Source organism: Cajanus cajan, chromosome 4 (genome assembly GCF_000230855.2).
Source record: "Cajanus cajan strain Asha chromosome 4, NIPB_CcT2T_4, whole genome shotgun sequence".
Classification (NCBI taxonomy): Eukaryota; Viridiplantae; Streptophyta; class Magnoliopsida; order Fabales; family Fabaceae; genus Cajanus; species Cajanus cajan.
This window is the reverse complement of record NC_138520.1, coordinates 67,806,453-67,833,587: the sequence shown is the minus strand read 5'-3', so window position 1 is coordinate 67,833,587 and position 27,135 is coordinate 67,806,453. Positions and strand designations below refer to the sequence as shown.

The window sequence follows — 27,135 nt, the reverse complement described above, 5'->3', positions numbered from 1 at the left end:
TAGAATTAGCTTAACATTAATAGGTTCCTGAATTTGTGAATTTTTAATTAAATTTTAAAATTGATTAAATCAATGATTTTCTACAATTTTATAACTGAAAACTTAGAGTTAGTAAAATTGCTGCAAATCATTATTTTTGTGATTGTTTCAAATTATTAACTTATAATTTTTTAATTTTTTATTTTCAGGGATCTTATTTTATTTAAAATTATTTACTCAATTTTTTGTCCGACTTTTTTTTCTTATTTTTCTTTAAAGAAGAAATTAGACAAAACACAGTTATATATGTAATATAAGAAATTTGATAATGATGAATAAAAATATATACCAATTACTAGAAAAGTTAATTCAATTCAATTTTAATAATTTTTTAAAATTATAAAAGGAACTATTTAAAATTAAAAATTAAAAACTTTGGGTAAATTTATAAATTTAATTTATATGCATTCTCAATATATATTTTTTATATAAAAATATCCTATATAAATTTATTTTATAACAACATTATCATATATTCAGTAATATAATGTCACAGTAAAGTAAATTCTTATTAAACGTACGTGTGTGGAAAAAAATTATACTTATAATGTATATAAATTAATGGTTAAATTAATTAGTAAGATTTTAACACTTTAATAATTTTTTAATTAGGTCTCTAAATTAAAATAATTTATAATTGATTGATTGATCTTAATAAATTTGTAATTATTTTAATAATATAAAATTTGATCATTTGAAGTATTAAAAACATATTATTAGATTCTTTTTATATGACGGGTTGTAATATCATTTTGGATAAGTATTTTAATGCATATAATATTTAACAGATTTATTTTATTTTTTTTACCAACATATTCAATAGGTTTATACCTTGAATTATCGAAATTTTTTTTATTATAAAATCATCCAAAAAATTTCCAGTCATTTTCGCGTGTCAAATTAGTATTTTACAAATTAAAGTATCATTTAATTTATCCTTTCGAATTTCAAATGTTAATTAATGTCATTATTATGTTTTAAATGTAGCATAAATTCAATACATAATTAAATCATTTATTACTTTTATCATATTAAATTTAATACTCTGTGAATTTTCACATTACCGAGTCCTATAATTATCAACGATAGAAAAAATTAAAATAAAATATCAATTTTTACATTGCCTAAACACAAATGTCAGTGATTGATTTTTCAAAGTTTGAATTGTTTAACTACGAAATGTGTTTAATTATAATATATACATAATACATATAAAGAAAGATACACTGAATTTTACCTGAAAATTTTAATTGTTAATTAACACATATAATTAATTGATAAATTTTCTTTTACATTATATTTTTACTTATATGTTTCAAGCTCGCTCACACCAAACTTTCACTTTCCACTTCTTCCACCATCTTTTTCTTCTCCACTCCCTCAGGCAGTCACCACACTGGCAGGAAAGGATGCATAAAGAAATAATATACACACATCTATAATAAAATTATATAAAAAAACACAAAACTAAAAACGCCATAGAATTAAAAAAAATTAAAAGAATAACGATAATTAAAAATAAAAGATAAATATTATTTTTACTATAAACATCTAATTTAGTCTTTAGAAAATGTTAGAAGTGACTGAAAGTGATTACAAGGAATTCAAACTTCATACTAAAACAATTTCAACTAAATAAAGATTCATAGTTCAAATACTAACATAAAATAATTTCCTAATTATGTTCCAATGTCACATTCTATAAAAAAATTTCTAGTAAAAGTTTAAATCTCCCCTCCAACATTATCATAATCAACTATACATTTATACACTAAAATCAATTACAAAAGGAAAGTGAGAAACATCTTACTCTAGCTATATATTGATGTAATCGGATAGTTATACACATACAACAATAATTATACATATATAACAACAATAATTTATCTCAAAATTTGATACATTCATAATTCACAATCAATCAAGGTAACACCAATGATATGCATAAATCTCAAGACACAACAATGTTCATACAATATATATTAATATTCATCACATTCATAATTCACAAGTAATTAAGATGTTATGATCATGCAATGGATAAGACTCCTTCATCCATATGCATGTGACACTAGTCAAATCACATATCTCGACCTGAAGGCATGAGTAGCCTAGGATATCATGTCGGGTCACAACTCTCGTGACACTCTACACTAGGAGGAGATACACCAATGACGTGTTAGAACATCTATGTCACGCTAGTTTCACCATATGCAACCAAGCGAGCTAAATTAGAGCTCCCAAATTGAATTGTTCTCAAGGTCATGAATCCTTAAGCTTTTATATAAGGAGACCTTCCCTAACAGCGTATTCTACATCGTATCCATCACAAAACACATTATGCACATGATGCACGTTAATAGAAGACTCAATGCATGTTTATATCAACCATGTTCACAATTCTCAATTCACAATGATCATATCCTTGCTAGGCAATTCGCTCTGACTTTCACATTACTAAGTTAGACTTAGACTTAGTCACATGATTATCTACACGTTTGTTACATAGCACATATCTCATAATTTCAAGGATTCAGATAGGCAATACACATCCTCATATTATCAATTTTTTACATTACAATCTTAAGCACACATACTTATCATAATCAAATAGTTCACTTATCTAAAGGCTATTCACATACCTGAATCAATTACATGCAATTTATTGTAGGCATAAGATAGGGCTTGACGTGGGGTGCCCTACACTAGGCGCAATTAAGGTTGAGGGCACTTTGTGCTCTTTAGGAGAATCACACTTGGTGCAACCCTCCTTGTGCCTGACGAATTTCACAACAAAAGTATTCCTAGAGCTTCTACACCCGACATAACTATGCTCACTTCCAGTGTCAACACCACTACAAGCACTCTATGGCTCTCACGTCCAACGTGATCCATCTCTCACTCGACGTTATTGTCATAGAGAGCCCTTTCTCGCTTCGCCCTTAATGACCCCCACATGGCTCCTAGCATAACATCAGTAAGGGTTTTTTTTCTCTCATAATGTACAAATTATGAATAATACAACCTACAAATGTGGTTGTATGAAATTATGTGATATTAGGGGGTTTACAACATAGTTATTTCATTCTTCTTCATAGGTTTCCTATTCACATCAGTCTCTCTAATAATTTGCTTTGTATTAATCCTTGGAATTTTCTTGGAAACCCACAGGTAGTCATAGATTCCCAATTATAGAAAATCTCATAGATAAAAAATGCAATTATAATATAATATCACAATCAGAATATGAGGAAATTCAAAGATACCATAAATTTATGGTCACAATCAAAATTGGGTTTACCCCCTCATGCATCATACAGAAACACATGTAATTGGGAGCTAATTTCATTACCTCACACCTTGGAGCGGTGTTCTCACTCTTTTACCTTGATGAATGTCAAAGTTCATGTGTATCCTCGAGGTGTTCTTACAATTCTCCTTCCTTTTTAAATTACACGAGTGCATGTTAATGTATAAAGTGAGACAATTCTAACCTTACTCATATATTCATATAAGGAAATATTGTTGTATATTCTGAGATATTTCAAAAGGTTAATTAATTCATGAAATTATTTAGAATTTAAATTTAAATTTAAAATAATTATTATTAATTAAGAATTTTAAAACCTAATCAATATTTATTTTAATGAGATATAATAACCTAATCATTATTATTTTAATTAATTTTAATTATCAAATATTTTAAAATTAATTTTTTTAATTCCCATAATTAATTATAGTTATAATGGTCAGTATCCCTTTCTATAAATAGTGAAAGTTAGTAAGAGTTAGTTGTACTGAGTACTACTCTCTTCTCTAAGTTAAGAACTTGCTAGTTTTATATCCTTAGTTTAGTACTAGAAATATATTATTGTATCATAGAATACTTGCGTAAAAGTTTGCAGATAAATCATTTAGGATAGTGTATTACACGTCTCAAGTGTTCAAATTAGTTCATGTATTCAACATCCATGGACAACAAATACTAAATCATATCCCACACGTGCCTGTTGGTAAAAACATGTTATCTCACCGTTAATTATCTCTCTCTTAAAACTCAAATAATTATCTATAATAATTAATCTTGAAAATATCCTTTTTATCGATAACTCTCATTATCAAAAATAACCCCTAAAAACGTTGGGATGTTACAAGATGAATGACTATCCCCATAAATTAATATAAGACCTCCAATATGCTTTATTATCTTCATTTACATTCTTTCTAGAAAACTTTCCAGAAGGTCATTCATCCCTAAATTACTCATAATCAAACATGCTTAATTATGATGTTATTAAGTAATAAGCTACAAAAAAATATATACATCTTATTGATATAGGTAGTATTAATCTCTGAATTTCTCTCATTCTAGTGTTGAAACTATTACATTAAACATCAAGAAATATTAATGATATGCTTGGTTTATGAAGGAAATTCAAAAGAAATAAAAGAGAAATGGAAGAAAGTAAAATAAAAGAATAGGGATAGAAAATTAATGAGATAATCATTTAGGTTGTTTGGTAAGAGAGAAATTGAGAGAATATCAACTATCAATATCGAAAAATTTAAGCTTGATATTTATTATGTGGAGAGTTGAGAATTTTATCAAGTAATTTTAATATCTTAGCTTATTAGAAAGAAAAAAAATCATTATAAATGTGTTGATCTTGCAAAGATGATTTATGATATACTAAGTATTCTAATCACCACCGTAATATTGTAATTCACTTTTGGCATTGACTTTAAAATTTCAAACAAATATAGAAATTCTTCATGAGATGAAACAATTCCAAATCTCTTATGCATACATAGTTGGTTACATAGTTTATAAATTGGCTTATAAACTATGTAATTGGTTTATAATATATATAATTATTTTTCACAATAAAAATAATTACCAAAATAGTTTTCAACTTTAAATTTTAGGAAAAAATAAAAACAAAATCAATTAAAAAGACAAAAAAAAATGGTTCGACTTAAAAAGCCATAGTTTGTGTAGATCAAGTTTGAACATCAAATTAAAAGATTGAATTCAATTCAAACCTTTTTAACTGAGCTCGTTATTTTTTCATCATTTTTTTTATCGATTTTCGCAACCTCAATTCCTTGAGATGACAAGTTAATTATTAATATATTTTTTTAATGTGTTTTAAGTTAAGGTGAAGTGGCCTAAGATCATGAGTGGAAGTAGCAATACAACCAGAGTGTCTTTAATTAGGGTGATATTAGCTTATAATTTCCTATTTCAGCATCGATCTTATGCAAGTTCGGTTAACATTAATATAACTGAGCCTTTGTTTAAGTCCTCCAATAGTGCTGCTCTCTATTGCTGCAGAGTGTGCAAAGGGACCTAAACCTTTGGTTAAGAAACAATGATGGGTATGTGGACATTCACGTGTCACTGTGCATTAAACAATGAAATGAATTTGTAGGTGTGAAACGAAAGAAGAAGACCACAACTTACATTTGTATCCTGATTGGCCAACATGAATGAAATTGCAACCACGAGTGGAATGGAGGTAGGGATTTCTCTTGCCAACACCTGTAAAATTGCTCCAAACAAGATAGACTTGTATAGATGGATTTTGGGTTGTTGGGAACATTGAAAGGATTCGACAAGGCCCAACAAATAATTATATCCACTTATCCACTCTCATAAAGACTTTTGGGTCACATACCAATCATCCACCAATTTTTATTAAGACTTTTATTAAATACATCTTCTCAATTAATAATATATCTTTTCTTTTCTTTTCTTTAAATACTTTTCAATTTTATTAATTTTAAAATATATTTTTTAGAAGTATTATTTTACCTTTCTAGAATAGTAAAAATAAAATCTAGAAAAATACTTTGAGTAAAATTACTTCTAGAAAGTAGTTTTTAAAAAAGTACACCATAATAAATGTTATATATAATAAGATATAAAAAAAATGTTATTATAAATATAATACATGTAGGTATAAATCTATTTAATATATGCTTACATATAATTTTAGTATTGATTTTGAATGAGATTCGATAATATATATTATATCTATAGTGTAAGCATTTTTAGTAATAAATAATGTGTCATTATAACGAGGATGTCACTATAACACAATTCTTTTGTAGTAAAAAGTTATACTTCTGGAAAGTAATTTTTGGAAGAGTAAAAATGAAACATGCTTTGAAAAAAATAATTCATAGAAGATTAAAAATATACAAAAGTATTTTTCAAAAATATATTTTAACCCTTGCAAAAAGAACTTTTCATAAGTATATTTCAAGAACCACAAAACACAACTATGAAAATTAGTTTTCAATAATAATAAATAAATAAATATTGTCTCTAATTGATCATTCATCATAAAGTTAATGGATCATTCATTTCAAAATGGCACCTACAAAAAAGTTCACAACCTTGTATCTAGAACGTAATATAGAAGATGAGATGAAAAATTAAGATATAAAAAATGAGAAATTAAGACCACAAGCAATATGATTTATATCTTATTATGTAAAATAAAATATTTAATTGATTAGTTTAATCAAAATATTATTTAATATACTTGTTACAAACACCATTATTATACTAGCATTGATTGACAAAAGTGATAGTGACTTATATCTCTTAATTAAATTATCCAAGATTTGAATTTTGTTTTTGTATATGAAATAGTTTATGTTGGTACCAATAATTAGATAATAAATTTTTTCCTCTTGTCATATTTTTTTATCTCTTTGAGTATAAAGACTAAAATAAATTTTTTTAAAATTACAGAGACTAAAAATAACAATTTTAAATTTGAGAGATTAAAAACAAATTTATTTTAAATTTAAGAAATAAAAAACATATTTAAATCTTCTAATTTTAAGTATTAACTTAGCCAGGTAATTAAAGTCCAAACATAATTTTTTTCATCGAAAATATTCTTTGGTTCCTCAAGGTTTAATTTGACCTGAAATCGTGATAACAATATTACGCATCAGTTGTTATTACAAAGACATTTGACAACCAAATTGATCTAAATCAATTGCTTTTTATTATAATTATCGCAATTTGTGAATGCAAAAATCAATTTAAATACCTTTGTTAGATTCATATTTTTTAAACGATCAAATTAACATGGATTCTTAATATATTAAATCTCTTCTACTCATTCTCTCTCTTTGCTTAGCCTCTACCACAATAGTTTTGGGTGGAGATTTCTACACAGATTTTACCATTCTCCTTGGAGATAATCGAGCTTACATACAAGATGGAGGCAATATCATGTCGCTAGCACTGGACCAATTTTCTGGCTCTGGCATGGGATCTAAAAATGAGTATTTGTTTGCATGATTTGACATACAAATCAAGCTTGTACTAGGCAACTCTATTTGCACATATTGTACAACATATTCATGCATATTATTAATTCATATATAGATAAGCTTTCAAGGGCCATAACATGACGAGGTTGACTTAGAGTTTTTGGACAACTTAGTTTGATCCTATAATAGACTTCCACATCTATTCTATTGATTGGAATCCTCAATGCATAATGTAAGTAACAAAAAAAATAATGTATAAAAATAATAATTTAATTTATATATCCTACCAATAAAACTTAATTGTAGGTCAACGTTTAATAAACTTTGATCATTTTACCACATCGTTATATTCATTAATATGACATGGTTATAGACTCAATTCTTCAACAATGGATATACATTAATTTCTAAAAGTAATATAATAAACAAAATAAATATGGACAATTCTACCATTTTTTGTGTAAACCAAGAACCCCCGATTGATAATCATAAACTAATTTTTTTCGGTTGTAGAGAACATCAAAGTAGGTTTTACCTCTTCAAACAAAATTTTCTCCATATGCATGATGATTAAGGAATCAAACCATTTTCAGCATATGCTTGAGGAGTCTAATTATTTACAATTATATTGAACCTTGGTCTAGAAGCATACTTATTATTGATAGTTAACTTAACTATATTATGTGTTTTTTTGTGTTTATAGAATTTTGGTGGATAACATACCCATTAGGGTGATGCACAATAGGGAGAGCATTGGTGTTTCATTCCCCACAAGTCAACCAATGAGGTTCTACACAACTTTATGGAATGGAGACTCTTGGACAACAAGAGGTGGGTAAGATAAGATTGATTGGTCTAAAGCTCCATTCATAGCCAGTTTCAGAAATTTCAATGTCAATGCTTGCATTACGGGACCTGGGACATCATGCATTAATGGTTTCAATGGTGGAACAAACAAAGGTCTTGATGCTCAAACTAGGGAGTAACTAAAAGAGATTCATTCAAAATGGATTGTCTATGTTTATAGTCGTCATTTTAAACGTTATGCTCATGGTCTTCCATTTGAATGTCATAAGAAAAATCACAATTGACTTATGAATAGAGAATACATGATATTACACATCATCATGGACTTTTGAATTAATTTTAAACTAAAAAAAATCTTGTTATATCTTATAATAAATTAAAGCTTCTTATCCTAATCATTTGAATTTGAAGATGTCTTTGAAAATTATAGCACTTAGTATTTTATGGAAATATTTCATTTATTTATTAAATCTAAATATTTGTAACTTTTCTCAATCAATTCTATAGACATTGAAGAAGAAAAAAAACTAAATACATTTTTAATATGACTTTTGTAATTAATAACTTCATACATGTTACGTTTAAGTGCATATAAGAGGTAATATTTATTTAAAGTTTCTCTATTACAATAGAGTTAGAAGATGTAAATATGTTAACGTCAACTAAAAAAGTAGTAGAATAGCTTTGAATAATTTTAAATAAATAACAACGCCCGAATATAAGAGAGTTTTAAATTTTAAAAATTGAAACTATTGTTACTAAAAATAACTTTGTTCACATATTAGTGGTCAAATTGTGATTAGGCAGTATAGTCAAACCCAAATACATATAATCAAATATATATTTATAAAATTATATATATTTGAAAAGTTACATTCAAAATCAACATTTTTACGAACACAAACGATTTCTTATTTAGAAAATATTTAAGTCTAATTCTTTATGTAGCACCCCAATTTCCTTAAAAGGATATTTTTATTAGTAATGGCATTTTCGTAATTATTGATGGCATTTTCGTAATTTTAATAAAGGGACAAGGGTATTTCTGGGTTTCGGAACGGGCCGTTCCAAATGCAGAACGGGCCGTTCCAAAAGAGCGAATATGCTATTTTTTTCAAGTTCCAGAACGGGCCTGGAACGGGCCGTTCTGGATGGAGAACGGGCCGTTCTGGTATGGAGAACGGGCCGTTCTAGAAACAGAACAGGTCGTTTCTGCTGAGTCTCGGAACGGGCCGTTCCGATTTTGGAACGGGCCGTTCCAGTTGAGAAATTTGCCCACGTTTGAAGGATCCGGAACGGGCCGTTCCGAAATCAGTACGGCCGTTCCGGTTGCGCCAGGAGGCCTATAAATAGGGGCAGGGGGGTGAAAATTTGGTACAGAGGAGAAGAAGTGAAAATTTTAGAGAGAGAAAGAAAAGAGAAAGAGAGAGAGAGGGAAAGAAAAAGAGGGGATCCAGAGGAGGAGACCCTGCCCAAGTTCCAACTCCGCCTATCCAGGTAAGGGGGGGAGTGAGAACCTCGCTCAGGGGTGTGGGGATAATTGTTGGATAGTTGTTTGTCGGATTGGCCCCCAATCCCTTGCCGTTGTTCTGTCTGATTTTCTATTTACTCTATTTTGTTCTTTGTTGAAGATGCCGTTGTTCTGTTTGATTTTCTATTTACTTTACTTTGTTCTTTGTTGAAGGTGCCGTTGTTCTGTCCGATTTTCTATTTACTCTACTTTGTTTTTGTTGAAGGTGTCGTTGTTCTGTCCGATTTTCTATTTATTCTACTTTGTTCTTTGTTGGAAGTAATAAATGAATATGAAATTAATGTTAATAATAAATGAGTTTTAATATGAAAAAAAAATGCTCTCTAGATCTCTGTGAATACCTATGCGGACCTTAAGAGGAGTATTTATGACATGACCTTGTGAAATATGGACAAATGACATGAGACATATGAATGGACTATTGAGACATGATATGATTATGAGACTATGACAAATAATGACATGATATACTTGATGAAATCTTGTAATAAGTTAAATGTTGAGTTCATGAAATAATGAATGTATGACATGTATCATATGCATATATTACTCCAAGTGTGCCGCTGAGGCCGCATACCCACGACTAACAAGGTGTACCTTATGGTCACCCACGATGTAACATGCTAACAAGGTGTACCTTATGGTCACCCACGACTAACAAGGTGTACCTTAGGGTCACCCACGATGTAACATGCTAACAAGGTGTACCTTAGGGTCATCAGTGATCTAACCAGGTGTACCTTAGGGTCACCAACGATGAATTGTGAATCTTCCGTATGGCGCCACATGCATGCATTTATGAGTTGAGTCCATGACATCATAGCATGATAAATGAATATATATGTGATATTTGATTATTTATGTATGTTATTTACATGTGACTTATATTTGTTGTGTGTGTGTGGGCTATTTAACCTTTATTTCTGCACCTGAAACTGAGTGAGATGTTTCTCACTCCCTTGTTGTTTTTGTATATGTTTTAAATTGTGTTGCAGATGATCAGCATCATGAGGATGTTGGTGATGAGGCTTAAAGGCTTCAATTTGGGCATGCTCTGATAGGATGTGACATCGGGGCATAGTTATTTTAGTTTAATATGTTATTGCTTTTATAACTTTAGTTTCTCTTCTTTGGTAATTTCTAACGAAGAGATAACGTAGATAACATGTATAATTCAAGGAAAATATATGTTAAGAATTGTAATTTGAACGTTCTTGATAAAAGACCAAGATGTACATTTTTGTTATATTTTATTATATGATTTGGGAGTATAAATTAATTCCTAACCAGGAGGCACTGCCACCTTTACTGGAGTTAATTTATATTTCCTTTATTATTATTTGTATATATATGATTTCTTGTTTTACACTAAATTGTATTGAAAATCTTAACTTCTTTTCTTTTATAATTTTTACACTGGAGTTATGATTTATGAGTTACGAATGTGAATCTTCTACCTTGTTATATTTGAAATATTTGTCAACTATGAAAAATTTTATTTACCCAAAAAGAAGAAAAGTAATATCTTATTGTTACATTTGTTGTATATTAATAATGAGGTAGAGGGTGTCACACTTTAGATATTTTTGGCATTGTTTTCTCGTTAAAGTTGAAACTTTATGTTTTTTTTTCTTACTATGAGTACTCCTAAGTTATTGAGTTGGGTCATAGACTCGTCATATTTCGTGATATTGTAATTACCGCTGTCTTAAAAGGTTTTGCACATATTAGAACTTTATCTTAGTAGCTTAATTGCTCAACTAAAACTAATATTTATTTCTAAAAAAAAGTGAATATACAAAAGTAAAAATCTAATTTTAATGGAAGAAGAATGTTGAAAGTACAAAAAAAAATTTCACTTAATTTTTGTTTTTACGAGAATTCAGATCATCTCATCAATTTCAAACCATCCCTCTGCATGAGTCATCTAGCTACAATGATATCGGTATACCTAACTTGAAAAATGGTAAATTTATTCTTCATTTAATTTATCTTCAGATACTAACTCCCTCTACCTTAAGTCCCTACAATTTTTTTTTTTACAAAAATAACTTATAATTAAAGACTAATTTCTTTAACGAGGTAGAGATCGAAAGTCAACTATTTATGAATTATTCTAAATCTGTCTTAAAAGCTAAAAAAGAAAAAAAAAAGGAAAGATGATAATTATACAACAAATTTTATAACTAAGAAAGTGGAAGAGAGAAAATTTCGAAGTATAATAAGTGACGGGCAAGGATATAGACACCAAAATTAATATTGTATAAAATCTTGGGTGAATTGTTATTCGCGTATCATCACTAAAAAAAATTGTTCTAAACATATAAAGTTTTTTAAACTTCACTGCTAGAATCTTCACTTCTAAGTATTTAAAAAAAATAAAAGAAAGCCCATGGGCCTTACACAATTCAAAATTTCCCGAACTTCTCATATCAGCTGACACAAATAGAAACTAATGAGGTTGCTTTCATGTGTTCAGGATCATAGAGAACAAGGAAAATTTTATGTCGGGGTTCATAAATAATACTCACTCTTTTTACTATTATAAGTAAAACAAATCTGATTTTACCCATTAAAAAATAGTTTTTTATATTAAATTTTACTAATTTTATAACATTTTTATTAAGTTATCCTTATTATAGATGTTAAAAGTAGTACAATTGAAAATTCATACATTTAATGAATTATATTTTGAAGGGAATATCATTAAATGAGGTAAAAATAATTAAAATTTGTTTCTATTTAAGAAAAAAAATATTTTTTTATATATTTATAATAGAGAATAAAGGCGATAAGTAATTACTCAAATTTAGAAAAACAGCAACAAGTCATAGCATATTACGAAATCATATTTCAAATAAAGGAGGAATCTACTTATTCGATTTACTTCACTCAATAACTCATGTTCTACATTAAATTTTAACGATTTAGCGGTTAAATTAAAAGTTTTTAATGGATGAATTAAGTTTTCAAATTTTAAAAAATTTTGAAAAATATTTGATACTTTATTTCATTAATTCAAATAGATAGATAATCATAAAAATCTTTTATAGATTGATTTGAATTAACGAAACAAAGTATATCAAATAGTTTTTAATTTTTTAAAACATTTACAAACTTAATTTATATATTAAAAACTTTTAATTTATCAGTTAAATTATTAAAATCTGATATAAAACATAAGTTATTGGGTAGAATAAATTTAACTAGACATATTCCTAAAATAAAGGGATCCCTTTGTCTAATGTTTTCATTCATGCCCTCTTCTTTCTTTTCCTTTTGTTCTTATTAATTATTTGATTGGTCATTCAGTATCTTAGATCTCCGTAGGACTCAAAGATTGATTATGGAAAACGAAAGGACGGTATAAGTACAAAGGATGTATGAAGCCTTGAAAGTAATAGGCAACAACAAACCAGTGACAACTTTGATGTTAACAAGCATTTTTTGAACCAACAGAGTAAATCAACGTCAGCACTTTGAAAAGAAATGTGTTTATGGGAATCTCAGTAGGCAGTGAAAAATGTATGTTAGTTAGTCTTTTATTAAGGCTTGAGGTATGTGTATTTTATTTTCTGCATTTACTTCACTTGATTAATTGACTTATTTCTCATGTTCTACACTTATCATAAAAATGCACTCTTAAGCTATTTCTGCATTTATTTACTTTTCCTTTCGGTAATCAGAGTGAGGACAACATTTGGAAGAACTTATTTTGGTAAGAGTAATGCTATTTCTTTTCAAAGAAATAGCCGAAATTTCTTCCGAATCATTAGAAAGTCGATACTTGCCAACTGATATACAATAAAATATTCATTTAAATTTAACTTTTCAAAATTTTAATGGGTTGAAAGATATTTCGGATTCTCAGTTTCAGGATACAACATTTTTCTTTTTTTGGTATTCATGCTCTATCTTTTTTATATGTGTGATCAAGTAATTATTCTCATACCAACATTGATATCATCTTGTATCAGTTTCATGTTGTAAAGCACATGTGGGGTGAGATGTGAAGTGGGAAAGTAATACATTTGAAGAAATTAGGAGAATAAGCTTGAATGAACAAAAATTTAATTGCTAGCTTTTTGGACAGAGGTTTCAGGATTCAAGTATTTTGAGTTGAATAGTTTTCCTCCTCAAAGATTAATAATGGTATTAGATCTTTATTGATCATCTATGGGTTCCATGGCCTTGTTAGCACAATTAGACCCAATAACAAGCTAACCTCAAGAAATTAGAGGAAATCATTCCATTATACACAGATATACCAATATTAGTGCAACACATTGATTACCCTTGTATATTAAGCTACAGATATAGTTATAATGTGCCTCAAACCAAGAACCAGCAAAAGCAATGAAAGCCTTATCCCACTCACTGTTGTTAGATGGTGAAAATTGTGTAGATGTGAGATGTGTGCTTCGCATTCCTCTTTTTCATCAAGTACAATAAAATTTGTTATGTAACTTTCTGAAAAAGAAAAATGAATAACAGTACTACAGGAGTGTGGGGTAAAAGAAAAAAAAAAAAAAAAAAAAAAAATATATATATATATATATATATATATATATATATATCCAAAATTACTAGCCACAAGTATGACAAGAATTCACCCAATCATATCAATTGGTATAACTCAAGAAATTCTGCTTGTGCAAAGCAGCATTTTCCTTTATGGAAATTCCATAACATGTGTAAAACATGGGAATTGTAAAATGTGTTGCCATCAATACTTTATAAAAGTATCTCATTTCCTTAAGTAAACTAATGCTCCACACTCCACAGTAATCTGTTCAAGTAACTAAAACCTTTACAAGATCACACTTTCTTCCATAGTGCCAGATACATAAAAAGAGAGTGAAAATGAAAACAAAGCATAGAGAAAGAGTTGAACCGTGTCTTTAATAGGCCTATTTTCTTGTCGGATTGAACATGTCTTATTCTACTTTTGGTTTAAGCCTTAAGGGACTTGATTCTTCAGTTTTTTGATGACCTTTTACCTACTATTCTGTGGTCAATGACCTTTGATAGATTATGTCAGGAAAAATACAGTTAAATTTAAAAGAATTAATATATAAGAGTTGTATAAGAGTTTTTTATGTTTTGTTTTCTAGTTAAAAATGAGTTTTACCTTGATATCCACATTGGCATCAAATAAAACTTCAATTTTGATTTGACAAAAGCACCATATATATCTATAATTTTGTCCTGATGCTAAATGTGAGGAAATCCAATAAAAGGAGCAACTATCTGCAAATAATGTGGCCGTGTAACGTGACCCCAAAGCTAAAGTTTGCAAAATCTTCAAACCTTACTTGCACTTCACGAGCATGTGGCACACATTCCAATACGTTAAGGCTAATTAACCATCATTCTCTAGCTAGTATTAAAATCATGAAATCTATCATCAAATCTGCACCTCGCATTAGTTTCTCACCAATGAACACCTTGAAATCCGTCCATGTTTCCTCAGAAGCCAATCAAACCCAAGCCCCCACCAATTCTTTCTCCATGCAAACATTAGATTCATCTGTCCAAAGCTTAATAAAATCATGGAAGAGAAGGCAAAGGTGGATGCTTCTATTCACCACACACAACCACCAAGACTTGAATAATAATAGAGCACCATGGCGCACCCATTTGGTCAATTTCCTAGACTCAACATGGGTTCACATGTTCACAGTCTCGTTGCTCATTGTGGACCTCATCATCACAATCCTAGAGCTATCTTCCTCTCTAGTTTCGTGTGAGAAGAACATGAACAGCGTATTAGAGCATTGTTTGCATTGGATTGGAATTGGTATTCTTTGTTTTCTTTTGGTGAAGACTATGGCTATGCTAGTGGGGTTAGGCTCTTCGTTTTTCCACCATGTGGGGTATGTTGTTGATGGGGTTGTGGCCATAGGGGCTATGTTTTTGGAAGCCTTTGTGGTGAGGAAAGGGGGTGGTTTGTTGGTTGTAGTGAGCTTGTGGCGTGTCATTAGAGTTGTGGAGAGTGCCTTTGAGTTGAGTGATGAGGCCATTGAAGCTCAAATTGCGGGTATAGTTTGCCAATTTGAGGCACTTAAAGAAGAAAATACGAGGCTCTTGGAAGTAATATATGAGAAGGACAAGATGATTGAAATGCTCAAGGAAGATTTAGATAAGTGTAGAGATTTTTTTTAAACAATCATAATATTAGTATGATATATTTATTATTAAAAATAATAATTAATCTTCATAGGATTATGAGTATAAATAGAGTAAATATTTTTTTTACATAATTTATTTCATGTTTTAAGTTAAAATTCGAATTTTGGACAACTTAATTAAAAATATTAATCCTCACTACTTAATGTTAGTAAATAAGTATTTTCTTAGATAAATTCAATTTGTGACGATTAATTTTACTACTTAATTTAGCATCCTGATCTTTATATGTTGGTTAGAGAAGTGTTCTATGCTTCCAATTATGATAGGTTGGAAGAATGGAAGAAGTAGAAAAACGAAATAAAATGCATGTTATATAAATAATAAAGTTAGTATGGTTGCACCATGTTAAGGATAACAGAAAAAGATTAAAATCTGTTAGTTAGTTACAATTTAGATGATTTTATAAATAGACGTTTATCACCTTAGATGTAATTTACTGATACAATAATATTTTCTCTTTCATAAAGTTTTTCTCTAATCTCTCATTCATACAGAAACTTCAACATGGTATCAGAGCACAAGCCCTTACCAAATTCTCTTTCATAAACTCCCTGACTACAACTTTTTGAAAACTTTTGGTTGTGCCTGTTATCCCCTTCTTCGACCGTATAACCAACATAAACTTGATTTCAAATCTCATCAGTGTCTTTTCTTAGGGTATAGCAACCAACATAAGGGATACAAGTGCCTTTCTCCTACAGGAAAATGCTATATATCCAGACATGTCAAATTTAATGAATCTTTTTTCCCTTATAAACATTCTCCTAATCCCTTCCTTTCATCTTCTATTTTAGACATATATACTCTTCATCCTAGTCCTCCACTCACTGTGCTCATTCCTACTGCTGACAATAATTCTCATGAAAATCGTAATATTGCTAATACCACTAATGCTACTATAGTTGTTCCTAATGATGATGCAAATACTACTAATCCAATTGTTCCTGTTTCTAGTTCTATTACTAATACAGGCTCTACAGTTCTACAATCTCGAACTAAGGCTCATTCAATGACAACTCGTGCTAAGGCGGGCATTTTTAGGCCAAAAATATATACTGCAAAAGCTGCAGCCCATATATATGATAGCACAATTGAGCCACACACAGTGAAGGAAGCTCTTTCCAAACCAGAATGGTGTCAAGCTATGAAAGAAGAATATGAAGCTCTAATCAAGAACAATACATGGACCCTTGTGGATTTACCTCCGGGATGTAACGCAATAGGGTGCAAATGGGTCTTTAAAAGCAAATTTAATGCAGATGGTAGTTTTCACAAACACAAAGCACGTCTTATAGCCAAGGGCTATCATCAAAGAGCGGGTTTTGATTTTACCGACACATTCAGTCCTATGGTAAAACCTACAACAGTAAGAGTTGTCTTAACCTTAGCTCTTTCAAAACAGTGGCATATGCATCAAATTGACATCAATAATGCGTTTCTTCATGGTACTCTTAAAGAGATTGTGTATATGAATCAACCTCCTGGATTTGATTCCAGAGAGAAAGGGAAAGTGTGCAGGTTGCAAAAAGCAATTTATGGCCTTAAGCAGGCTCCCCGATCTTGGTTTCAAACTCTTAGTCACTTTCTCATCACAATGGGTTTTACGGCAGCAAAGAGTGACACTTCGTTATTCATTAAAATCACTCAAACATTCACTCTTTTGGTCCTGGTCTATGTGGATGATATAATAGTCACTGGCAGTTCTAAATCTGAGGTTGTTTCTTTGGTTACTAAACTCAATTATATGTTTAAGCTTAAAGACCTTGGACCTCTACACTATTTTCTGGGAATTGAAGTAAGTAACACTACAGATGGAGGACTCATTCTTTCACAAGCAAAGTATATTAGAGATCTTCTTCATAGAGCCAAGATGACTGACTCCAAATCACAACCAACACCAATGGTTTCAGGCCTTAAACTTCAAGCAAATGGTTCAGCTGCCGTGACAGATCCAACCTTCTATAGATCAATTGTGGGTGGACTTCAATACATCACTATTACAAGACCTGAACTCTCGTTTTCCATCAATAGGGTCTGTCAATTCATGCACAATCCTTAAGAACATCACTGGAAAGCAGTCAAAAGAATACTGAGGTATTTACAAGGAACAGTTCACTATGGCCTACACCTCAAGAAATCTTCTCAACTAAATTTAACTGCATACTCTGATTCAGATTGGGGATCAGATTTGGATGATAGAAAATCCACCACTGGATTTTGTGTTTATCTCGGGCAGAACCTAGTCTCTTGGTGTTCAAGAAAACAACAAGCTGTCTCTAGAAGTAGCACTGAAGCAGAATATCGTGGAATCGCAGCTGTCACCGCAGAATTGGTTTGGTTAAAGTCACTACTTAGTGAACTACACATCTCTATTCCTGTTCCAAAAACATATTGTGATAACCTTGGTGCAGTTCTATTGGCAGCCAATCCTATTTTGCACTCTCGCACCAAACATTTTGAACTTGATTTATATTTTGTTCGAGACAAAGTGATGAAAGGAGAAATTCAAGTCATTCATCTACCAGCAAGGTTTCAAGTTGCTGACATCCTCACAAAGTCTCTCTCCAGTTTCCAGTTTGAAGAATTTCGACACAAACTCATGGTTACCTCCAAGGACAACATGAGTTTGAGGGGGGATGTTAAGGATAACAAAAAAAGATTAAAATATGTTAGTTAGTTACAATTTAGATGATTTTATAAATAGACGTTTATCACCTTAGATGTAATTTACTGATACAATAATATTTTCTCTTTCATAAAGTTTTTCTCTAATCTCTCATTCATACAGAAACTTCAACACACCAAACCCACAAAAAATGGAGAGGGAAAAGTTGCTTATACATAAAATTCATGAGGAAAATGTACAAATACCCTTTAAACCCATCAATTGAATCATGAAATTATTATAAGAAATGTCTATCTATTAACCTTTTTTAGTTATTTTCATTTATAATGTAATAATTTACTCGTCTGCATATTTATACTATATAAGTAAACTAAGTTTTCATTCCACGTAAGCTATAATGCATAATATTATATGAAGAGGATTATAATAACATCGGTGTAACTTTTACTAAGTATTACACCGCTTAATAACTTTATATTAAATGTAAATTTTGTAAATTCAACCGTTAGATATTGAAAGTTCATATCTCTTAGATCATATATACAAAATTTTATATTAATCCAAGATGATTTGATACTTCATTTTTATAAAACAAAATTGACGTAATATATTCATTTTAAAATACACTAAAATATAAATACTTTGATTACTTTCAAGTTGTTGTTCAATTTTAACAAAATTTGATATACACATATAAAGTTATATGAACTTTCAATCTAACGGTTAAATTTACAAAATTCACAATTAATATAAAGTTATTAAGTGTGTAATACTTAGTAAAAATTATATCAGTGTAATTATAACTCTCCTCATATTATATACTATACTATATAATATTTTTATATGCATACATCTCAAAAATATATATTACAAAATAAAAAACAACTTTTATTGTGATATTGTTGTTTAAAAATAATTATCATATTCAAACTCATTGCCATTTGATTCGGTGAAATATTCGGACCCCACAAATCCATATCCTTGTTCCTCCGGATCAAGACCCAATAATTAGATGTCCTTTTTGGTCAACCAACGAACACTACTCGCACGAAAAACATCTCGTACATACATAAATACTCATATTTTCATTGTGAATAATTTACACAAATTAATCTCATTTGCTAAATTCCCCACTCCCCCCACCATTCCTTTTCCTGCCAATATACCCGATAAAGAAACTATACTACTTCTAAAAAGCTTCTCCCGCAATTTGTAAAATTATTTAATTTCCTTTCCTAGTATAATACAGTTGTCTTATATAATTTCATAACTTTTAATAATTCTTAACTAATAGAATAATATAGGTTACGAAAAGTGTATAAGAGTTATGCAACAAAGGTATTAGAAAGGGAAAAAAAATGTAACAAAGTGTCATACTAACATTAATCTAGTTAGATAGTGATATGATCTTGAATCCCCTTATCATGTTGTTGTTGATGATCATTAATTACATTTGCGTTAAGATTTGTATTTACATTGGACATGTCCTTGAAGCTCCCCATGAAGAAAAATTTCCTGACCAAGTCGTCCCCCCAGTCCCACGCATGCAACACAACGTACGTCCCAATGCCCCCAATCAACCCATAAGCAATAGAATACGTTAAAGGCATCAACAGAATGGTCACAAACGCCGGCACAGCCTCCCTCATATCCTCCCAATCAATCTCCACCACACATCTCACCATCATCACCCCCACCAAGATCAACGGTGGCCCCACCGCCCACGCCGGAATCGACGCCAGCAACGGCGTCAAAAAAAACGCCAGAAAAAAATACCCCGCAACCGTTAACGCCGTCAGCCCCGTCCGTCCACCCTCCCGTATCCCCGTTGACGACTCAATAAACGTCGTCACGGGTGACGTCCCAAGTAACGACCCCACCACGATCGACGACGCGTCAGCCATGAAGGCGAAATACTGACCCTCGAAATCACCGTTGATGTCCAGAAACCCCGCGAATCTAGCCATCGAATATAACGTCCCCGTGGTGTCGAGAATATCAACGTACAAAAACGTCAACAGCGCCTCCCAGAATGCACCCTTCCGCATGTTATCAAAACTCAACGCCCCCGCGGTGCTTTCAATCACGTGCACGTCAACCACCTTTTTGAAATACTCATACCCCGCGTCGCCCAATTCGGTGTTGGGGAACACCGTAACAGGCGTGTTCCTAAACCACGAAATCACAGTCACCAAAACGATGCCGTATATCATACCGCCTTTAATGTTTTTCATTAAACAATACGCTATGATGACAAACCCAACCAACCCAAGCCATAGCGTTGGACTCTCCATGCGGTTCCCCGAACATAGTATCTTGTCGGAAACGGCGCCGCCAGAGGCTAAACTAACGCTTCCGTTAACTGTCAAAACCGGAGCTAACGCCGTTAGTTGGTTTCTCGGACAGCCTCCGAGGGTCACCAGCGTTGATGGGCTGAACCCGACCAGCCCAATGCCTTCGTTCGTTTGAAGCCCAATGAAGGCCAAGAAGAGACCGATTCCCGCCGAGGACGAAACTCGGACGGGTTTCGGAACGAGTTTCGCCAGTTTCGCGCGAAATCCAACGGCTGAGATCAAGAGAAAAATTAAGCCTTCTAAGAAAATAGCGGTTAATGCGGTTTTGTACGGTATCGAACCCGACCCGTGAAACCCGACTACTGAATAAGCGAAGTACGCGTTTGCACCCATGCCCGGAGCCAGGGCCAGAGGAAGGTTCGCCAACACGCCCATTATGGTGCACCCTATCAGCGACGATGCCACCGTGGCAACGATGAGGTCGCGGCGCGTACGGTCCACGCACGCCGCGTAACCCGGGTTAACGGGCGGAAACTTGCATGAGTTATCGGGTCGGGTTATGAGATGGGTCGGGCATTGGGCGAGTGGCGTTTTCGGGTCGGAGCATAAAGGGATGCAGTCGGAGACCGAGCACGTTCCGCCGGAGTCAGCAATGATGGTGGCGTTGACGGCAAGGATGTAAGCCATGGTGAGGAATGTGGCGGTGCCGGCGCGGAGCTCGGTAGTAAAGGTAGTGTTACGCTCGGCAAGTTTAAATCGCTTGCCGAGCCAACTATGAGTCACGAGCGAGTTAAGTCGAGCCGTAAACGACTCAAATTCTCGCTCATGACTCATAGGTTGAAGTTGTGCCATGAAAGAACTAAGAGACTCTGAAGAGAAGTATTGTATTAGTGGGTGTGGGAAGTTGAAGTTTGGTTTAGAATCAACCAAGTTTGATTGGAGTTACTATGTACGGGGATTTATTTTCACCTATTGTGTAGCTATCGTATTTATATTCCTTGTTAGTGCTATTGCACCTTCGGGTCCAATTTGTTTTTCTTCCTTTTTTAATTGTTGTCTTTTGGGATTATGATATATAAGCTAAAAAGGAAATATATGTTACGAGAACAAATGAAAAAGTTGAATAAAATTATAATATATGGTTTTCTGGATTGATTTTATGAATAAGGTTACCCGCTTGTTTTTATATGGGAAGAAACAAAAATAAGAGTTTTGGTTTATCGCTATTTCTGTGATAGTGAAAAAAAAATGATATTTATTCCTTTTATGGGAATCAAGTTTCGTCATATTATGTAGCTATCATATTTATATTCCTTGTTAATGCTTTTGGAATTGAACCTCGCCTATTGGGTCCTCTCACGTTGGATCCAATTTCCTTTTTTCCTTTTCTATCTTTACGACTGATCATAATTATCATATTCTAATTCTAATACAATACAAATATATATATATATATATACACGTAGAATATGGTATAAAAGAAGGATAATCAGCAAAATTAATTAATTGGACTGGTAGTTTTAGTAATATCCCAAATGAGTTAAATAATTAGAGTTTCGGAATCCAAAATTCTGTCCTCCCTATTGACCAAATTTTTTAGCTGATCGCACTGAAATTCTAAAAGCAATTAGAAAACCAAAATCCATTAAAAAGTCATTAATTTTTGAATGGGTAGGTAGTACATTAAGACTACTTTTCATGATAATGATTAAACTGCGGACTAGCTTATTTTTCTGGGTTCAAAGAATTCACGTCATGCTTCGCATATAATTCATGAAAAGAAGAGAAGAAATACAATAGTAGATTATGAAAGGGTTTGGTAGATACATGAAGGAGGATAAAGGAGGAGTAATGAGTGTGCTTTTGAAGGTTGGAATTTTGAAAGAATATATAAGAGCGTGAGGTTGAGCGTGTGTGAACGTGTTAAGGGAAGATAATTGTACGTGGAAGGCATTACAAACTGCAATAGCAACCTAGGTTCCTTCCCATGAGTGACCACAATCTAGTAACATCATGTTGTCTATTGACAACCTATTCCCTCCAAAAATTAAGAATGCTTTTTTTTTTTTCTTCCAAAGACTCCTATTTTCATAGGTAAGGTCCCTTTCATCATACTTTAATTTTTCTTTTCAAATGTGTTATGATATAAATCAAGCCTAGTCAAACATATCTATAATTTTAAGATGAGATTTTCAAGTTACCAAAAATATATTAAAAAAAAATTTCAAACTTAATTTTAGATGTAATCAATTTCGTTTAACATTCTTTTATTTATAAGTTTTTTATCCTGAAAAAATTACAATTATGGACAATATGTTGTTAGTATTTTATTTATAAGTATGTAATTAGTATTTTAGCACGAGTGTTGTATAGGATAAAGCTGGTTAATTAATCAATTTTTTTCAGGTATAAATCATTGCTATAACAACAAAAATTAATAGATATTTTGTATTAACAACATGATTTTTTATTCTTTAGTTAGTATTTTATAAATAATTTTAAAAATAATATTATTAACGAATAAAAATATTTACTGAGACCTAAACTAAGCTAGGTCTTTCTCTACAAAAAAAAAAAAAAAAAAAAAAAAAAAAAAAAAAAACTAAGCTTGGTCTTTAGAGTTTAGACACCTTACCTTTATCTTATATAGGTAATAAATTCTAAAACAAAATGACCAAGTGAGACAGAGTCTTGTATATTATGTTGCCATATACCCATCTCCTTGTATTGAGAACTAAAAGTCTTATGTAATAAATAATAATGTAACTATTGTAAGTGCCCATTTTTTAGTCCAAAGGTTTTCCTTCCTGTAAGAAGAATATAATTTCCTTACATAAAAATTCGTTTATAAAAAAAAATTGTTGTAATATATATTAAACTGATAAACTCTAAGATACACATATGCAAAATTATTTGTCTTTTTTAAAAAAAAAAAAGAATAGTATTTTCAAATTAAAAACTAACTAATCCAATTCATCATGCATAAAAACAACTCTTCCAGCCTGCAGCAACTATTATAATCTCCTCGCTACGTTGTTGGAGGCACCTCAAAGGGTGAGATAGTTGACCCTAAGATTTAACGCGGCTACATATACAAGACAGGATTCGAACCTCTAATTTTGCTTAAGCGTGGATTAACCCCTACCATTGAACCACACGCTTGGGATTCAACTATTTGATTTGAAATACTCTTTTAGTTCCTGTCTTTATTCTTTAATCCTTATAGTTTAGCAACGTTTTATTTAAATTTTTATATATATCATTTTTTTCGGTTACTGTCATCTATTATTATATGAATTAAAAAGAAATTTTTTTTTAAACTATAAAAACTAAAAAGAAATAAAAATGAAACATACAAAAACTAGATGAAATATTTGTGATCATAAAAATTAGAAGATAAAATTCGTGAAACTATACAAAACAAAAACGTATTTAAACTTAATTAGTCTTTTTAATAAAAAGTAAATAGTAATTTCTAAAAAAAATCTAAAAGTAGAAGATGTTATAAAAACATTTTTGTGAAAGCTAATTTGAAGACAGCTTTTGTAGAATTATTGGATTAGCTAGGGAGTCTTAAAATTAACGAATGCCAGTTAAACAAGACAGTGACATAATTTTCTATCCAATTCCTTTATAGAAGTACAGAAACACAAGCAACGCAGGCAGATTCCATTAACGACAGAATCTCCTTCTGCATCGATAACCACACAATTCTTCAAACAACATTGTTGCTTATGCAGAAAGAATAAGAACTAATTGATTGAGAAGACGAAGATGAAATAAAGGTTACATAATTTGATGGAATTTGTAGACTGGTACTGTTGCTCTCACGAGGGTTTCTGAAGAAGTGATTATGATCGAACTCACTCATATGTTGCTTTCCAGGTTCTATGATCACATAAGTAGTGGTAATTAATTAAGCTCTCTATGCCACTCAATTCCACCACCACCTCCCTTTTACTTTCTTTTTTCTATGTTAGGTCACAATTCCAACTTTTAGGTATGGTGGGCGCTCACTTTTTTCTTCTTTTCTTGCATTGACTATATTTTATCCTTTTCAAACATTTTCACTCTAAATTAACCTTGTTTTCTAAAGGATATTAGAAACTATAAACAGATGTTATCAAATTTAAGTGAGTTTTATAAATAAATAAAGAATAATAGATATTTTCTCAATTGCCAATAAATTAATACTCTTTTTATTAGAAATATATATATTTTTATTAACCGTTAATTATATTAATATAAAGTATCTACCATTAACTATAGAAGCAATAGTTAATCTCCATTAAGAATCTTAAGCACATATAAAGTGAATATTCCCTACCAACATAATGCATTCCATGCAATAAATTAAATATGCAAATGTTTCAAATTGAGAAAGAAATCGTAAAATTAAGTTATTTGGATTTGATATATACAGTATGAGTGTGACAGAATTTAAATGTTAAAAATTCAATATAAATTAACATTGCTTAATAGTACAATAATCTTAACACTTAAATTATCTAAAAAATAAATAAATAAAGATACTTTTAACTTTATATGGTGTATCTTCGGAATATAGAATTTAAATTAAATCTTATTTGGAAATTAGTTTAAATTAAAATTAAATTAAGAAATGGATTTCAAAAGGAATAAAAAATTAAATAAAAAATAAGATTAATTAAATACTTATTATATCATATTGTGACGTAGCAGGTTGGTGTTTTAGTAGCCCAGAACGGGTCGTTCCCAATCTGGAACGGGTCGTTCCAAGCTATTAAAATGGCCAGAAAATCGTAGCTGAGAACGGGCCGTTCTGGAGGGAGAACGGGCCGTTCTGCATGTAATTTTTGTACGTGGTGAGCGGGTGCAGAACGGGCCGTTCCGGTTTCGGTACAGGCCGTTCTGGCCACTCCGGAATGTCTATAAATAGGGGTTGTGGGCAGTTGAGGGGAGGAGGTTTTTTTAGAGAGAGGTTCTAGAGAGAAGGGCTCTGGACTGGGAAGCTGACCTTTGAAGGATTGAAGTTCCGGGTTGAGCTTTGGAAAGGGGATTCCGCTTCTTGGCTATCCTGATCCAATCTTCAGGTAAGGGAAGTTAGTTGAGGTTAAGTTGATAAGTTGTTATAGGTGTGAACATGTTTATGTTGTAAAGTGGTTGATTTTGCTGATTAATATTGTTAATGCTGTATGATGAAAAGTCGAGTTGTGAAGTATGTTGTTTATGTTGTTAATGATGTAACGCTGAGCCGTACTGTATGATGCTAATACTGAATTTCGTTGTTGAGCTGATTAATGATGAGTTGTGCTGTGGGATGTTCATGCTGAATCATGATATTTAAGTCGTCTTGTATGATATTGACATGTTTTGATGAAAACGAGTTTTCGGGGTTTCCGGGGTTCTGATGAAAATCTTGAGGTTTTCTTCATTGTGGCTGCATGTGGGTAAAGCTGGGATTTTTGAGATGGTTGATGAAAATGGGAACTCTTGGCTGGATTGCATGCTGGTTTTCTGGCTGTTTTTGCAGGATTTGGTGAAGTTTTTCGAAAATAGAGTGTTGCTGCTGAGCTTCGCACTGGGCGCTGTTCTTTCGCGCCGGGCGCGTGACCACCAAGAAACTCTATTTAGGCAAGCCCGTCGGGCGCAAAGGTGTGTGTGCCGGGCGAGCTTGAGAATGGGAGTCTCTGGTTGGCCCCCGCCGGGCGTGACTTGAGCTGCGCCGGGCGCGATATCAATGGTGATCTGTTTTGGGTGTTCTGGTGTCGCGCTGGGCGCGCGTTTGGACTCGCTGGGCGCAGAGGCTCCTTTGGAGTCTCTGCCAAGAGGGCGCTGGGCACAATGCGAATTGCGCCAGGCGCGAGACCTTGGTAGGTCTCTGCCTTCCCCACGCTGGGCGCGGGTTAGGCCACGCCAGGCGCGGGTTAGGCCACGCCAGGCGCGTGAGACTCCTTGGAGTCTTTGCCTGATATGCGCTGGGCCCAATCTGAATTGCGCCAGGCGCGTGAGAGTCTTGGGCTCTCTGGCTGAGGCACGCCGGGCACGGGAACTCTTGCGTTGGGCGCGTTGGCCCCTGGTGCTCTCTGGTTGAGCCGCGCTGGGCGCGACCATGGGTGCGCCGGGCGCGTAGGAGGATGTTGACTTGATGCGTTATTAGCCGTTAAACTTTGCTGAAATTGCTGAGAGAGGTTGTTTTATGCTGAGCTGAGCTGTAGTTGTTAAATATTGTTGTGCTAACTAGTTGATAACGCTGAATTATGTTGTTAAGCTGAAATTGACGAATATGTCGTGCTGTTAGATGTTATTGCTGATTAAGGATGTTTAGGCTGTGCTGTATGTAGTTTAGCTGAGTCGTAAGCTGCTAATTG

General features: G+C 32.0%; 3 protein-coding genes, 1 long non-coding RNA gene and 1 pseudogene across 4 annotated transcripts; 3 read left to right on the top strand and 2 right to left on the bottom strand.

Annotated features, from left to right (window-relative positions):
* Nucleotides 1-1,199: 1,199 nt before the first annotated feature.
* Nucleotides 1,200-5,681, bottom strand: LOC114916100 (uncharacterized). Its single transcript, XR_003804431.2, has 3 exons — nt 5,504-5,681; nt 3,392-3,481; nt 1,200-1,435 (listed from the first exon to the last, which is right to left on the bottom strand). It is a non-coding gene; the product is annotated as an uncharacterized LOC114916100 (long non-coding RNA).
* A 734-nt stretch (nt 5,682-6,415) lies between these two features.
* On the top strand, nt 6,416-8,426 carry LOC109802637 (xyloglucan endotransglucosylase protein 1 pseudogene; annotated as a pseudogene).
* Nucleotides 8,427-14,598: 6,172 nt separating this feature from the next.
* LOC114916097 (voltage-gated hydrogen channel-like protein) lies at nt 14,599-15,898 on the top strand. Its single transcript, XM_083072879.1, has one exon. The coding sequence runs from the start codon at nt 14,885-14,887 to the stop codon at nt 15,836-15,838; it is 954 nt and encodes a 317-aa protein (XP_082929005.1). The 5' UTR covers nt 14,599-14,884; the 3' UTR covers nt 15,839-15,898.
* A 298-nt stretch (nt 15,899-16,196) lies between these two features.
* Nucleotides 16,197-18,542, top strand: LOC109802636 (retrovirus-related Pol polyprotein from transposon RE1). The gene is made up of 3 exons (XM_029272134.2): nt 16,197-16,209; nt 16,660-17,841; nt 18,040-18,542. Exons 1-3 carry the CDS (start codon nt 16,197-16,199, stop codon nt 18,540-18,542), a joined length of 1,698 nt encoding a protein of 565 aa, XP_029127967.2.
* A 1,274-nt stretch (nt 18,543-19,816) lies between these two features.
* Nucleotides 19,817-21,913, bottom strand: LOC109801903 (adenine/guanine permease AZG1). Its single transcript, XM_020363068.3, has one exon. The coding sequence runs from the start codon at nt 21,635-21,637 to the stop codon at nt 19,883-19,885; it is 1,755 nt and encodes a 584-aa protein (XP_020218657.1). The 5' UTR covers nt 21,638-21,913; the 3' UTR covers nt 19,817-19,882.
* Nucleotides 21,914-27,135: the final 5,222 nt, after the last annotated feature.